The sequence below is a fragment of the Opisthocomus hoazin genome, chromosome 32 (assembly GCF_030867145.1).
Source record: "Opisthocomus hoazin isolate bOpiHoa1 chromosome 32, bOpiHoa1.hap1, whole genome shotgun sequence".
NCBI classification, from domain to species: domain Eukaryota; kingdom Metazoa; phylum Chordata; class Aves; order Opisthocomiformes; family Opisthocomidae; genus Opisthocomus; species Opisthocomus hoazin.
In genome coordinates this window covers 3,055,081-3,068,367 of record NC_134445.1, presented here as the reverse complement: position 1 = coordinate 3,068,367, position 13,287 = coordinate 3,055,081, and the positions used below count along the sequence as shown (strand labels likewise).

At 58.0% G+C, this 13,287-nt stretch overlaps 2 protein-coding genes across 8 annotated transcripts in view; one reads left to right on the top strand and one right to left on the bottom strand.

Moving 5' to 3' along the window:
• HDAC7 (histone deacetylase 7) overlaps window positions 1-4,470 on the top strand; it is a 102,874-nt gene extending 98,404 nt beyond the window's left edge. For all 7 annotated transcript variants that reach the window (XM_075445616.1, XM_075445615.1, XM_075445610.1 and 4 more), the window contains one exon: window positions 432-4,470. In XM_075445616.1, coding sequence (XP_075301731.1) covers window positions 432-477 — 46 coding nt within the window. In that variant the 3' untranslated portion in view covers window positions 478-4,470. The remainder of the gene's footprint in view (window positions 1-431) is intronic.
• Window positions 4,471-5,527: 1,057 nt separating this feature from the next.
• LOC104332625 (twist-related protein 2) lies at window positions 5,528-12,491 on the bottom strand. The gene is made up of 2 exons (XM_075445758.1): window positions 11,910-12,491; window positions 5,528-5,553 (listed from the first exon to the last, which is right to left on the bottom strand). The coding sequence occupies exon 1, from the start codon at window positions 12,399-12,401 to the stop codon at window positions 11,916-11,918; it is 486 nt and encodes a 161-aa protein (XP_075301873.1). The 5' UTR covers window positions 12,402-12,491; the 3' UTR covers window positions 5,528-5,553; window positions 11,910-11,915.
• Window positions 12,492-13,287: the final 796 nt, after the last annotated feature.

The window sequence follows — 13,287 nt, the reverse complement described above, 5'->3', positions numbered from 1 at the left end:
CCATCCTCCCCACCAAGAGCTCTGATCCTGCAGCCCTCACATCCCGGTGGATTTGGCCCCAGCATTAGGTGGGTGGTGGGCTGAGGTCCTGCGTCCGCGTGGCCAGGACCTGCTTTGGCTCCTGGGGGATTCAGTGCTGGATGAAAACAAACAAGATGAAAACGAGACCAAATCCTCTTCCCTTCCTGGGAGGCTGGAGGTGTGGGGGATCATCACCTCCTTTCAGCAGGGTCCCCACCTGCCCACAACCTTTTCTGATCCTCACCAGGACTCAGCTAGAGTCTACGTAGGTCCCGGTGAGGTTGGTAGCACTGGGACACTTGTGAAGTTACAGAAGCTGGACTTGGCAGAAGGCCCCTTGGTGCTGAGAAGGATGTGTTGTGTCACACAAGTCTCCTCCTCATCTCGTGTCTCATATTTCTCCGTTTCAGGCCACAAGACGAGCCGATGGAGGAAGAGGAGCCCATGAACCAGTGATGAGCAGTGACGTTCTCTGCTCCCCTGCTTCCAGGATGTGACTGGACTCTCCTGAGCCCAGCGCTCGCTCTTCACTCCTGGCTTCCCGTTTGCCACGTCATCCTCGCTCCCTGAGTCATGGTCCTGAAATGGCCTGGACCTTTGGCTGCCGCCTCTGCAGGTCTCCCAGAAAGGATGCTCCTGCAGCCACCTGGAAGGTGTCCTCCTGGTCGGGACCGATGGAAAACCATAAACTCCCTCTGCACAGCGTGGCCTTGCAGACCTAGACCGTGCCTGCAATCAGTCCCCAGCCTTTGGGACCTGAAACCCCTCTGGGGACACGTGTGAGAGGCCTCCAACCCCTGGCTGCGGTGGCAGCCGGACGCAGACCTGCCCTTCTCCTGGGATCTTCTTGCCCTTGGGCAGGGGCTGGGTGTTGGGATGGAGGTTGTGGCCGTGCTGCGGGTGGTTAGAGCCGCCTTCGGGACTGCAGCCAGAGCTCCTCTCCGGGCAGGCAGCGCTGCCTTTGAGAAGCAGCCCTGTGTTGGGCTCGGGAGGGACAGGCTCTCTGTGTCTTCTCGCAAAGGCTTCCTGGCTGCCCTTCCTCTGGCAGGCACGGGGCGGGAGCGAGCGCGGCAGTGACGTGGGGAGGAGAGAGCGGCGTTTGGTGACGCGCCCATCGCCTTGCAGCTGGCGAAGAGCAAGGGCTGGAGTGTCTGCAGTGCCCAGGGCTGCACCCGTGGCTCATCCTAACCACTAACCAGAGCGCGAACCCTCTGGTGCCGGGGCTCTGATTTGCACTATGTACAATTGACGTGTGCTGATGTGAACCTGACGTACTCCTCTTTCCCTGGGAATTTCGGGCTCGAGCACCTCTTCGTGCGGACGTTACCGGGGTGCCTTGAGCCCGTTTCAGCAACCCGCTGACCTGAGGGTCTGTCTCCACGGAGACCCCTGTAAGCCCTAAAGCAGGGGCAGCCCGACTCTCTCCCAGTCATCCCCCCCACCCCGAGCCCACCCTCCCTGCAGCTGCACCCCCAGCACCCCGACAGGCTCCTCTTCTCCAGCTGAGACCACATCAAGTCCTGTTACCTTCAGCTTGGGCTCAGCTCCCCAGGGATGTCCCAAGCCCCAGCAGCACAGTGCCTGTCTCTGTCCGGGCTACCTTGGGGTGGCAGAGGCAGGGCCAGGCCCCCCCAAAACAAGGTCTCCATCCGGATTTGCCTTTTTCCCATCTCATCCTGTGACAGGGCACCATGTGGCTTGGCACCCCGCGAGCCTTCCCCACGTCCACCCCCGTGTCCCGTGGGTGGCCCCACGAGGATGGGTCCCTGCTCGGGCATCAGGGTGCTGGGCTGCAGCAGGGTTTGGGGACAGCTGGGTTGGGGTGGAGGGGGTGGACGGGGTGCTGAGACCTGGCTGAGCGTGGGAGGTGGCCAGGCTCCATCTGCAGGCACAGCGAGGAGATTTTTGTAACAAAAAAAGCGAGTAACGAAGGAGGAGAAAAAAAAAAAAAGGAAGAATAAAACATTTCTGTGTCTCAGACTGCCCGGAGCTGCGCGGCAGGGAGACTGGAGAGGGTGTGAGCTCCCTTACGGCTGGGTGACACGCAGAGAAGTCATCGTGACCGCGCCGTGGCACTGCCCGTACCCCCCGTGACGGCTGTCACCTCGCTGCTGGGGACCCACGCTCACCCTGCAGCGTGGTCCTGGGGTGGGCACCCTGCATGGCAGCCTCTGATGTCTCATCGTGGCGGGGCAGCTTGGGCAGGAAGGGGTTAAAAAGGACCCCAAACCCTCCCTCTTGTCTTCTCCAGAGCTTGCCCTTTGTAGATGCTGTCCCTCCACCCTGGGGGTCTTCCCCCTGGGTGGGCTGTGGGGTGATGGGAAGGACCTGCGGCTTCTCCAGCCCTGGGACACCTGGGCGTTTCTGGTGTCCCCGAGCCGAGGCCGGTGCCACCACCCCTTCGCCCAGTGCCAACCACTACAGCCCCTTCCCTGCACTCCAACCCCTCGGCTGAGCACCCCACAGCCCCCGTGCCACCACCCCTCCCTCCATCAGCCTCAGTTTCCCTTCCCTGCTCAGTCCCAACCCCGTCCCCATTTCTCCCAGTGGATCCCGCTGGATCCATGCCACGTGGGAGAAGTCCTGCTGTGATTTCTCCCAGTGGCTCCATGCCACGCAGGAGCAGTCCCGAAGCGATGTGGCCAACGGCCGCTCCCCACCTCTGAGGAAGCCCAAAGCTCAGCATCGAAGGGGAGTTTGTGCCCCAGTTTCCTCCAGGAGAAAGCTGTGGGTGCAACTGGGTGAGCTGTTACTGCCTGAAAGCAGAAGAAATGCCCCAAACCAACGGCCTCTTTCCTCGCTTCTTAACTTCTTCAGCACTGAACATTTTCAGGTTTCCTCTGGGTCCATCAGGGCAAGATGCCAAAGGAAAAAAAAAGCTGTGATTAATTAAACTCATGAATTTAAGGGCTGGCCCTTCCCAGGCTCCAGCCTGGCAGGGAGCACCCAGCGAGACCTTCATGAGCATCACCCAGCCCGGGTGAAACCCTTCGATCCTGCGCACCCCAACGTGGTGGGGTCACCCGAAACCGGAGCCGAAACCCTGAGCAGCCCCTCCGCCTTCGCTCCCCTTCGTGTCACCCTGTCTGCGGCCAACGCGCCGAGCGGCTCACGGGAAGCACCGGCCCCCGCTGCCAACCGGTCGCTCGTGGTTGCAACCCCAACGACGTGGTGGTGGGGTGTGGGCCTTCATACAAGCACATGTGGTTTTTTTTTTGCTTTTTTCCTTATGTGCTTGCTTGGAAGGGTCTCCTCTCCCCATGGGGTGGCACCTCCTCATCCCCACATTCCCCCCCCCCCGCTAAATGTCCTTTTCAGGGGTGTCCGCTGAGGCTGGAGGAGGTGGTGGGGTCCCATGGGTGGAGGTCCTGCCGTGGTGATGCTGAAGCCCAGGTCTGGCTGGGTGCGTTGCTGCCTGGGTGCTCCCACTGCTCCTCGCTTAGGCTGGAGGGAGGGACCTCACCCAGCTCCCGTCTGCCCGATGTGAAGAGCTGAACATCAGGCGGAGACGTCCCACCGTGAAGCCGATGGCGGACATCTCCAGCTCCAGGGAGGAGCTCCCGGCGGCAGCCATCCCTGTTGCCGTGTCCGTGCATCCCGGCTGAGCACGCTCCACCCTGTTGTAGATGGAGACCGGGACCTCCAAACTGGGCACCGGGTCCTACAAAAACCACTCCGGCCGCGGGGTTTGTTGGCGTGGCAAGAGAAGCCGCGCGACACCATGGCCACCCACGCCAAGACTTCCAGGGGACGCCCAGCGTCGTGCTGGGGGGACCATCCCTCGGGGACGGGGTTTAGCGGGGCTTTTCCCCCCAAGATATGTGAAGAGGCTGAGGGCCAGAACATCTCCAGATCCATCCCTCCTTGCCCCAAACCCCTTTTCCCCCCCCAACTTTTTAGGTGTTTGAGAATAGCAACCATGATCGTGACGGTGAGCATTCAAAAAAAACCCAAGGCCTCGGTTCGACCTGTTGCTCCTTCCTTACGGATGGCATTTTGCTCATTTTCAAATAACACAGTATAAGGATCTTTTTTAAAAAAAAGACTAAACAAAATGTTACTTTTAAAACCATTTTTTAAAAGACGCTTTATCCTTTTTTTATAATTAGGGTTGGCAGCCTGAGTCTCCACAACGAGGCATTTCCCCTTTATTTTTAAATCACAATTTATTTTTTTTTAAAGAAAATTTATATTTCTAAAGACGGTTTCGTTTTTTCATGTGTTCTGATGCGGTCAACCAAGCCATCCGCGACACTATTTTTAATGGAATTTTTATTTTTTTAAGCACATTCAGATCTTCCTAAAGGCTGCGGTCGGCTCCCCGGCGCAGGGAATCCACTCACGGTGTACATAAAAATCGAGGATTATATAGAAAAAGGTAGTCTGAGCCTTGCTGTCGCTTCTCGTTGGATTCTCTGGTGTGTAATAAAGTGTGAGCACTAATTGAAACTCTGCTGTTGAGTCAGTCGTGACGCTGCTCTCCCACGTGGATTATTTTGGTTGCGTGCTCGTTGCAGCCTCACTTGCAGGGACTTCCCCCCCCCCCTTTTTTTCTGCTGTAATGAGCAAAAATACCTGATTCTTTTTTGCTAAATTTAATTAAAATTGGCCGAGCACCAGCGCTGACGAAGGGTGCAGGGGTGGGTGCGCAGCTGCGCCGCCGCACGCTCATGGCAGCACCATTTCCTTAGGAAGCAGAAGGATTGAACCCTGGAAAATTCCCCCTGGACTTCACTGGGATTGTCTGGAATCCCCGACGCCCCTCCGTCCCCCCTCCAGCATCTCCGCATCCCCCCGAAGGAGCCTGAACCCCCCCAGCGCAGCACCGCTCCCGGGCTGCCCCCAAACGATCCCACTCCTGCGGGCAAGAGGGAAGGGCTGCGCGTAACCTCTCCAGCCTGATTTTTCCAATAATTTCAAAGAAATCGGGTCGTTCCAACAGAGCAGGTCATCTCGAGACGCGTCCATGGAATATGGGTGAGCGGAGGGAGTCGTGAGCCTCGGGGTTCGCTCAGGGGTCCAGCAGCCCCCCCAAAATCCACTCCGCGGGCCAGGCAGCGGTGCGAACCGGGGTGTGGGTGCGACGCAGACCTTCAGAGCGAGATAAAAGCGGACGGAACCCGCGCGCCGTGCTCCGTCCTTGGCCAAACCCTGGGATGCTGCCGGGGCCATCGGCTTCCCTGCAGGCTCGGGAAGCAGGCGGCTGGTACCGGAGTAGATAACCGGACTATTTCTTACCTGCCAGTCACAAATAAATTACACCTCAAAGAGTTTCATCCACAGCATCCAACCAAGCTCGTTCCAAGCAAAACCACCCAGGTCCTGGTTCGGGTCCCTCTGCCCCAGCCCCGAGGCTCAGAAGGGTCAGAACAGCCCCGGGTGAGGGGGCTGGTGGGGTGGGACGGGGGTCGTGCTCTCCTTCTCGCCGGGGAGGCTGCGGTTGTTTTTCGGGTGCTGGAGGAGAGCGGGGTGGCTGGGTCTGGGTGCCCGGGTGCTGGCGAGCTGCTGCTGGTTTCCGTCGAGGCAGAAGACCTAAGGGGAGACGGGCAGGGTCAGCCTGGCTGCCAAGTCACCGAGGTTTTGGCTCGGCACGGCCAGCCCAGGCTTCCCAAAATCATGAAAAATCCGGCGCTCGGCTGGGAATCCGGCTGGGGGGGGGGGATAAAAGCCGCGCTCGGTCGCTGGCTCCCGAGCCTTCGTGCTTTGCATTCGCAGACTTCCCCGTAGCCGCAAGAGTTCGCATGGGGCGGACTGGGAAATGTCACCGCACCTGAGCCCGGGACCGTGAGCGTTCCAGAAAAAATCACAGCTTTTACCCCAAATATGCCTCAGTGGGTGGATGGAGAAGGGAAGCAGCCAAACGGCTCAGCTCTCCTTCCCTCCCCTCCGCGGTGTCGCGCCGGGATGGACTGGTTCCTCTCCAGCCTGGAGGACGAGAGGCTGTCCCCAGGGCGGGGGGTGCCGGAGGGGACCCCGCGGAGCTGCCAGACGCCGGCCTGGAGCCGGGGGCCGTGGTGCCGGTGAAGCCAGGGCAGGAGCAGCCAAGCTGGCGGCCGGATCCGGACCTTGGATCCTGCAAGTGCTGGAGATTGGTAATGGCTCCAGCAGGTCTTAGGGGACCGGGGATGGGGGGGAAAGAGGAATCAAGCCCTGTGGGGCGATGGCTTCATTTTGCCGGCCTTGGTGCTCTCTGGGCTTCATCCCCGGCACCCTCAGGTCTCTGGTTTTATTTTGTCCCCCCTCGCTTTGCCTCCTGCTTTTCTAGTCCCTCTTTGAGCAATAGCTGAGACCTTTAGCTCTCTGGAGAGGAGCCTGGAGAGGAATAAATCAGCCCCTCCAGTAATTCACCGCTGGGCACTGCTGAGGTAATGCAGGCAGGGCTGTCCACGGGGCTTGCAGACGGGACAGAACCTGCCCGAGCCCAGTGGCAGAGGGAGAAAAAAACCTCGACGCCGGACGTGTCCCATTGCCGACCCGTTGGGAGCGTGGTCCGAAAGGTCTGCGATGGGCGCTGCGCACACCCATAGCACTCAAGGACAGCGGTGCCAGGCACAACGGGCAACCAAAAAGGCCGGCGTCCAACCGGGATGTCCTGGGGTGTGGGAAGCATCGCAACCCAGCCCATATAAAAGTTAATAACCTCCCCTTGCCTCACGGCACGGCTGTGTCTCAAGCCAGCAGGGTCCAATGCCAAATGACGCACTCATGGCGCAGTTCTGAAGGCTGCCCAAGGGCTGCGGGAGCCTCCGGAGGAGACCAGCTCTGCTCCCAGCGTGCAGGGCTTGGGGACGGACGCTCACGGGGCTGGGGTGGGGCAGACCATGGAGCCGGGGAGACACGTCGCTCTGCGAGCCCGTCCTCAGCGCCCCGGCCGACGACTGCCCTGCCCTCCCTCCGCTGCGTGAACACCCTCATCTCTGTTCAGGTACAGCCCTATAAAAGGAAATTAAATGCAAAGCCCGTCTCGTTAACGCATCTCCTTCGTTCCCCCTCAGATCCCAGGTGCATTCCCGTGACATTCGGCGATGAAATACGGGCTCGTTTCAAAGCCGTTCCTCTGGGCTAAGCGAACGCAGCTGAGATCTAGCGAGCCCGTCTCCTCGCAGGGATCGTAAACCGGCAGACATTTTAATGCTCGTGAGGGCTGGCTCTGTATTTTTATCTCTGTTTTAATTTTGACTGATCCTGAGTAGGGCTGAGAACCTGCCTTCCTGCGATGGAGAGGAGCCTGGTGCCCTCCGGGCAGGTTCGGTGTTGAGTTCTTCCATCTTTAATAGAAAAGTGGAAGTTTTTGCTGGAAAAAGACCTTTTTAACAGCAAAAATAACAGCAGCCCCAGTCACGTTTTGACATGTCCTTGTGCCAGATGCTCCAGTGCCAAGGGACCTGGAGGGGGATGGCTGGACAGCCTGCAGCTCTCCCTGCTCCAGGCTGGGCTCCGGGAACTGTGGCAGAGCAGCTTCGGGACGTCAAGGTGATGCCACCCCTTGCTCCCACACAGCAGTCATAAAATCGTAGAATCATAAAGTGTGGAAAAGACCTCTAAGATCATCAAATCCAAGCATCAACCCATCACCACCATGCCTGCTAAACCATGTCCTGAAGTGCCTTATCTACACGTTTTCTGGACATCTCCAGGGATGGTGGTGGTTGGGCTGAGCATCCCCAGCCCCGTCTGGTCCTGCATCCTCAGCCAGAGCCAGACCGTGAGATCAGCCATGGGATTTGGGGGATGTTCCACATCCCTCATCTAAGGCAGGTCCTCCTGCCCCAGAGCATCAAAGCTGGAGTCTTCAAGGCACCAAACATCTCTTCTTCTACCTGTCCACCCTACAGACGCTGTGGCAAATCCCACACTGGCTTTGCGCTTGGGGGATGAGACAGCAGCCTTTGGAGGAAACTTCTGGCCTCTAAATCTGCTCCACGCCAGAGCAAATCCCAGAAGCATCCTGCCAGAGCCTGTGGATGGGAGCACGGAGCACGGCTGGTGCTGAACACAGCCCTCGACCCGAATGGAAAGAAGGAAAATCACCCAGGCACAGCTTTCCCAGGGTTCGGGCAGCCCCTCGTCTCCTCTGAGAGCTCAAACCAAAAGTGAAAGCACAGTGGTTCCTGCCAGGGCAATTCCTCACCCTCCTGGACCTGGCTACGGAGGAGCCCAGCGCCTGGGCTTGCTCCAACCTGACCCAGGGGTCCTGAGCCGCCTTGCCAGTTGAACCAGCAGTGAGCAAATGGACCCGCTTCTCGATGCGTTTAAAGGACTGGTCCAGGGTGGCAAGACAGCTCAGCTGGACGGGACTGTGCTTTCTCGCCAGTCTGCAGAGGGATCTCAGCTTCTTGAAGCAGATGCTGCTTTAAATGCATTTTTCGAGCAGATCTGAATAGGGAAGGGAGCTCGCCCCCAGCTCCTGTAATACCCTGGTGCTTTAATACTGTGCAATGAGACGTATTTATAAATAAAAGAAAATGAAAGAGCCGCCCGACAAAGCAGACTCCAAGCAAGAGCAACAGTCCCCAAAGGGAAGATTTATCCAAGGTCTTTCAGGACAGACAATTAAGTGAGGGCAACGCGAGAAAGACAATAAATCCAAGGAGACAAATGAAGGGCAAGGAATATCACCCCTTGCGACTCCGCCAGTCTTTCCCCCCCAGCAGTTTCAGCTTCCAGCCTCATTTTCTCCTCCAGCAGGAAGAGAAACCATTTTAATGTGCTCAAGACTGTGCTGAAAAACCGTGAGCTTGGGGGACTTCAAACATTATTTTTCTCGCCTGAGGGCTCAATCCCTCTTTCCCCGGATGATGTCTCCTGGTTAACAAGGGCATATCCACATCCAGCTATTCCAGCACCCTTTGATATTTAATAGGCTGAGTTCCAGTGGAGACCAGTATGCCGGTGCTCGCAGCAGCTATTAGCTGCTTTACATTATAAAATTACGGTCCCATCGCAAGCGCTGGGTTAATTCACTTACGGGCGAGCAAGACGCAGCCTTTCCAACTCCGGCATCGCTTCCCCTGTGGCTGTTGCCTCTTTTTGGTCTTTGCTTAGCAAATCCTCCTCCCATTACTTCCCTGCCCAACTGGGAGCTGCTAATTGGTAGCCAAATACCGCTGCAGGTTGGCACAAAGCAAATTATTATCTATTCAGCTGAAGGATGCTTTGCCTCGAGGCAGGCACCGGAGCCGCTTGGGATGAATATTAACCAGCAAGGATAAGCACACCGAGAGCACCACGCTCACAGGACACGAGGGATTTTACAGGGAGGCTTTTTCATTTAGCAGAGAGGTCTTTAAGATCACTGAGGGTCTTTAATTCCTCTGTTTATCATGGGACCACAAGTCCTGCCAAGCACTCGGCTTCAATAAGCAGGTCTACGAGTCAGCGCCCGGACGCAGAGCTGCACGTCAGCCCACACACGCAACCGGGAGCAGACAGCGTGCGCCCAGAGCAACGGTCCCGAGTCTGGGGGCGACGGGGATGGGGACACAACCCCCACCACCACCACCTCCCCGAAGCGAAAATGCCTTTAGCTGGGCTTTAACGAAGTGCACGGCTCGTTCAACACGGACTTCCTCAGCCCAGCACAACGCTCTTCAAAACCGTCCACCAAAGAAACCCACGCTCCCGCCGGGCTGGTTCCACCTCTCTTGCAAACCTCGGAGCAGGGCAGAGCCACGCTGAGCAGCCCCCCATCTTTTGGGAGCATGCACGGAGCACCCCGCGTCCCTCAGAACAGAATAACCCAGCTGTGAACCGCAAAATTCACGGGGCTGCAAAAATGCGGTGCCTGGAAGAGGGTGAGGGCGGCTCGGGGAGGGGTACGGACTTGCCCTGCTCGGGGGGCTCAGCATCCCGACTGTCCCTGGCAGCTTTTTGCTTCTCAAAGCGAGAAGAAGCAACCACGTCCTTCGCTTCTTGCTGTTCCGAAGGGGAAGGTGTCCCCAGCAGCAGCCAGCCACGGCTGAGGGCCATCCGTTTTGAAACAACTGGGTCTGCCCCGAATAATGGAGATCTTTGGGTTTAGAAAACTGGCAGATTTCCTGCTGCTTAGAAGAGATCTTAGTGAGGTTTGCAGGGAACAAGGGTTAAAATGTGGCACATCCTTCAATGAAATCTCCCTGCGGGCTGGTCAACGTCTTTAGCCCGTGGCTGCACGGGTAACTGTGGATCTGGCCTGAAATTCAGGGCTGTTAGCTGGCAAAGCCCGATGGTGGGGGAGGGTCAGCGGTGCTCGTGGGGACACCGGCCGGGGCAGAGGGTCCCCCACCGCCCGGGCACCACTTGGGCCACTTTGCAGGAACTTACTGTGATTTATTTTGTCTCAGAAAGGCCACTTTCCTCCCTTTCCCACTCCCTCTGGCCTTTAAAAACCTAAGACCAGGGTGGAGAATGGATTTTTTTTTTACTGTGGCTTCCCCCAGACGTACCCTAAAGACGCTGAGAGCCCCTCGTCCTCTCCAAGCTGCGCCCACGACGAGGCAGGGACCGGCGCGCTCGCGTCGGGCTGCAGCATCGCACCAGCTCCCTGCTCCGGCTGGGGCTCAGCATGGCTCAAATCAGGGTCTTGCACCCGCTCAGCACCTCTCGTCACAGGGTCTGGACTCTCTCGTGCTATGAATTTGCTTTTCTGACTGCGGGGAGAACACGGCCGGGCACGGGCACCCAGGTCCCCGCACTGAATCGGGGCTGCAGAGAGACTGGCCAGGAGGAGAAACGGCACATAAGGAGGGCGCACAAGGTTGACCCCAATTTCTGGCAGAAAATAATAATAAAGGGGTCTTTTATGAGCAGCCCTTAGTGGTGGGTGCAAGAAAAATAGGGGTCCTTTTGCAGTTGGTTTCCCCAGAGGCTTTGGCGGCCTCTCACCCCCAGCGCCGGGGCTGACACAAGGCAGGGGTTAATGAGTCGATGCCCGAGGAAAGCCAGAAGCCCTGATCTTGTTTAGGGGACAACGGGGACTCTCGGGAGCTGGGCTGGGCCCCCATGGAGTGTCCCCGAAGTCCACAGCTTGGGAATGTCCTTGGAGCTTTCTGCTTCTGCTCATGGGCTGCAGGAAACATCAGCACGTAGCTGACCCTGCTCCCCCTGCTCCCCCGTTCTCCCAGCCCAACGAGACCTGAAGTACTGGAAAGAGGATTGTCCCCCTCTCAGCAGCTTTGCTGAAGGATGCTCAGGCGGTGGCTGGGTGGTGCTGAGTACCTCAAATAAGAGGTGCAGTGCAACGAGCGGGCAAACCTCACCGCCCCGTCATCCTCACTCCATATTTTCTTCCTTGTAGTGTAGGATACCTACAGATCCAAAGGGATTATGGATCCCACCTTATCTGCAGCGCTTTAGGAGAGGGGTAGGAGAAAGCCCAGCAGGCTGGAGGCCCCAAGGGCCACCAATGGCTTCAGGGAAGGGCTGCCCAGTGTCACCCGGACGGCAAGGACAAGGCTGGGAGCAACAGCAGCCATCGGCCGATGGCTGCGGGGCTGCTGCTTGTCCCGCTCGTGCAGCTTTGACACCTCGGCAACCCAAGAACATCTGGGAGGGTGTCTGCTGATTTATGTGACCTCCTGGGTTACCGTGGGAGGATAATTCAGATTTTTAAGCCCTCATTTTAAACCTTTCACTAGCCTGCCCCAGACCAGACCCGGCTAAATGAGATCAGTCGCTTGAGGGCTCCATTGCTCGGCCCCCTGCGAGGTCCTGCTGGCTCCGGCGAGGCTGGGAGCCGCCACCTCCTCCAACCGCCGGCCTTGGCAGCGTCTGGGGTTCGTTAAAGCAAATCGCTTGCACGTGGAGCGTGAGGAGGGGGCGGCTGCCGTGTGTTTCCCCCGTAGGACCTGAGCTGGGGAGATGCGTGGAGGATGCAGGAGCGAGGGATGTGCGGAGGTGGTGATACGTACCCCGGCTCAGTGGGACGCGGACATGGACCAAGCCCCTTCCATCCTCCAGACGGAGAAGGCGTAGCTGAGCCTCTCGTGGGCCAGGTAGTTGCAGCTGGTGATCTTGTGGTCCAGCTCATCGCTCTGCAGGACCTGGTACAAGAAGTCTATGTAGCGGGCGGCCAGCTTGAGGGTTTGGATCTTGCTCAGCTTGTCGGAGGGCAGCGTCGGGATGATCTTCCGCAGCTCCGCGAAGGCATCGTTGAGCGACTGGGTCCGCTGGCGTTCCCGCACGTTGGCGATCACACGCTGCGTGTGGACGTCCTCGAAGGGCTGCGGGACGGGGCTGCGCTTGCTCCGCTTGCCCTGCGGTGAGGGGGTACCGCAGTCCTCCGCCGGCTTGCCGCCCTGGCCGCGCTTGCGGAGGCATTTCTTGTGCAGCCGCTCGCCTTCCTCCTCGCTGGTGACCAGGCTGCCTTCGGGGGAGTCCGGGCACATGCTTTCCTCTTTCATCTTCTCGGCACCTTGCAGGCGAAGGGCTCTGGGGGTCTCACGAGATGCGACGGCCACAGTGCATCGGCAAGGCGGCCTGGAGAGCAGCCAGCGCCCGCTCCAGAGGTGCAGCCTGGAGCATCCACCCTTCAGCCTCCCCAAACTTCCCAAGCCTGGCGGAGCCCTCCAAGGAGCTCGGCTGGTTTTTCCTTTGGGTTACGGAGAGGAGGGCGTTCAAATAACTTTGGGGAATGGCTCTAGCTGATAGGGTGAGGAGGACCGTGGGCGGACCAGGCGCAGACCAATACAGCCGTGCAAGGTAACACAAACATCAGTGGAGCTTATGGGTTCCAGATTTCCTCCCTCCCTCCTCCACCGACACCCCCAAGCCCTCCGGCACAGATGCTCCTGCCTGCTGCCCGGATGTCAGGGGACATTGCCTATGCTAATGTGAGCACCAGCCATGGAGTTCAGGGGAGGCTTTTTCAGATTTTAGTCTGGTTTTTTTCCTTTTTTAAGCCCAGTTCATAGAATCATAGAATGGTTTGGGTTGGAAGGGACCGTTAAAGGTCATCTAGTCCAACCCCCCTGCAACAAACCAGGACACCTTGAACTCCATCAGGTTGCTAGTTGACCCTGCAAAAGCCAGCCAGAAATACTTGCTTCTCCAGTTTGGAATAGGAGATTTTTATCTATGACAGATGCAAGTGGAAATGTGGAGCAACGGATTTTTCAATGAGCAGTGCAAGGTATCCTCCAAGTCCAAAGGAAGCCACTGCAGTGCTAGGCATCCATACTGCTCTTGAGAAATGGCATAATTCAAAATGAACTGGAGTTTCCATCCATCCATCCATCCATCCATCCATCCATCCATCCACCCACCCACCCATCCATCTTCTTCTGTCTG

Excerpts from the sequence above, each read along its gene's own strand:
- LOC104332625 (XM_075445758.1), bottom strand. The coding sequence starts at position 12,401 with ATGAAAGAGGAAAGCATGTGCCCGGACTCCCCCGAAGGCAGCCTGGTC.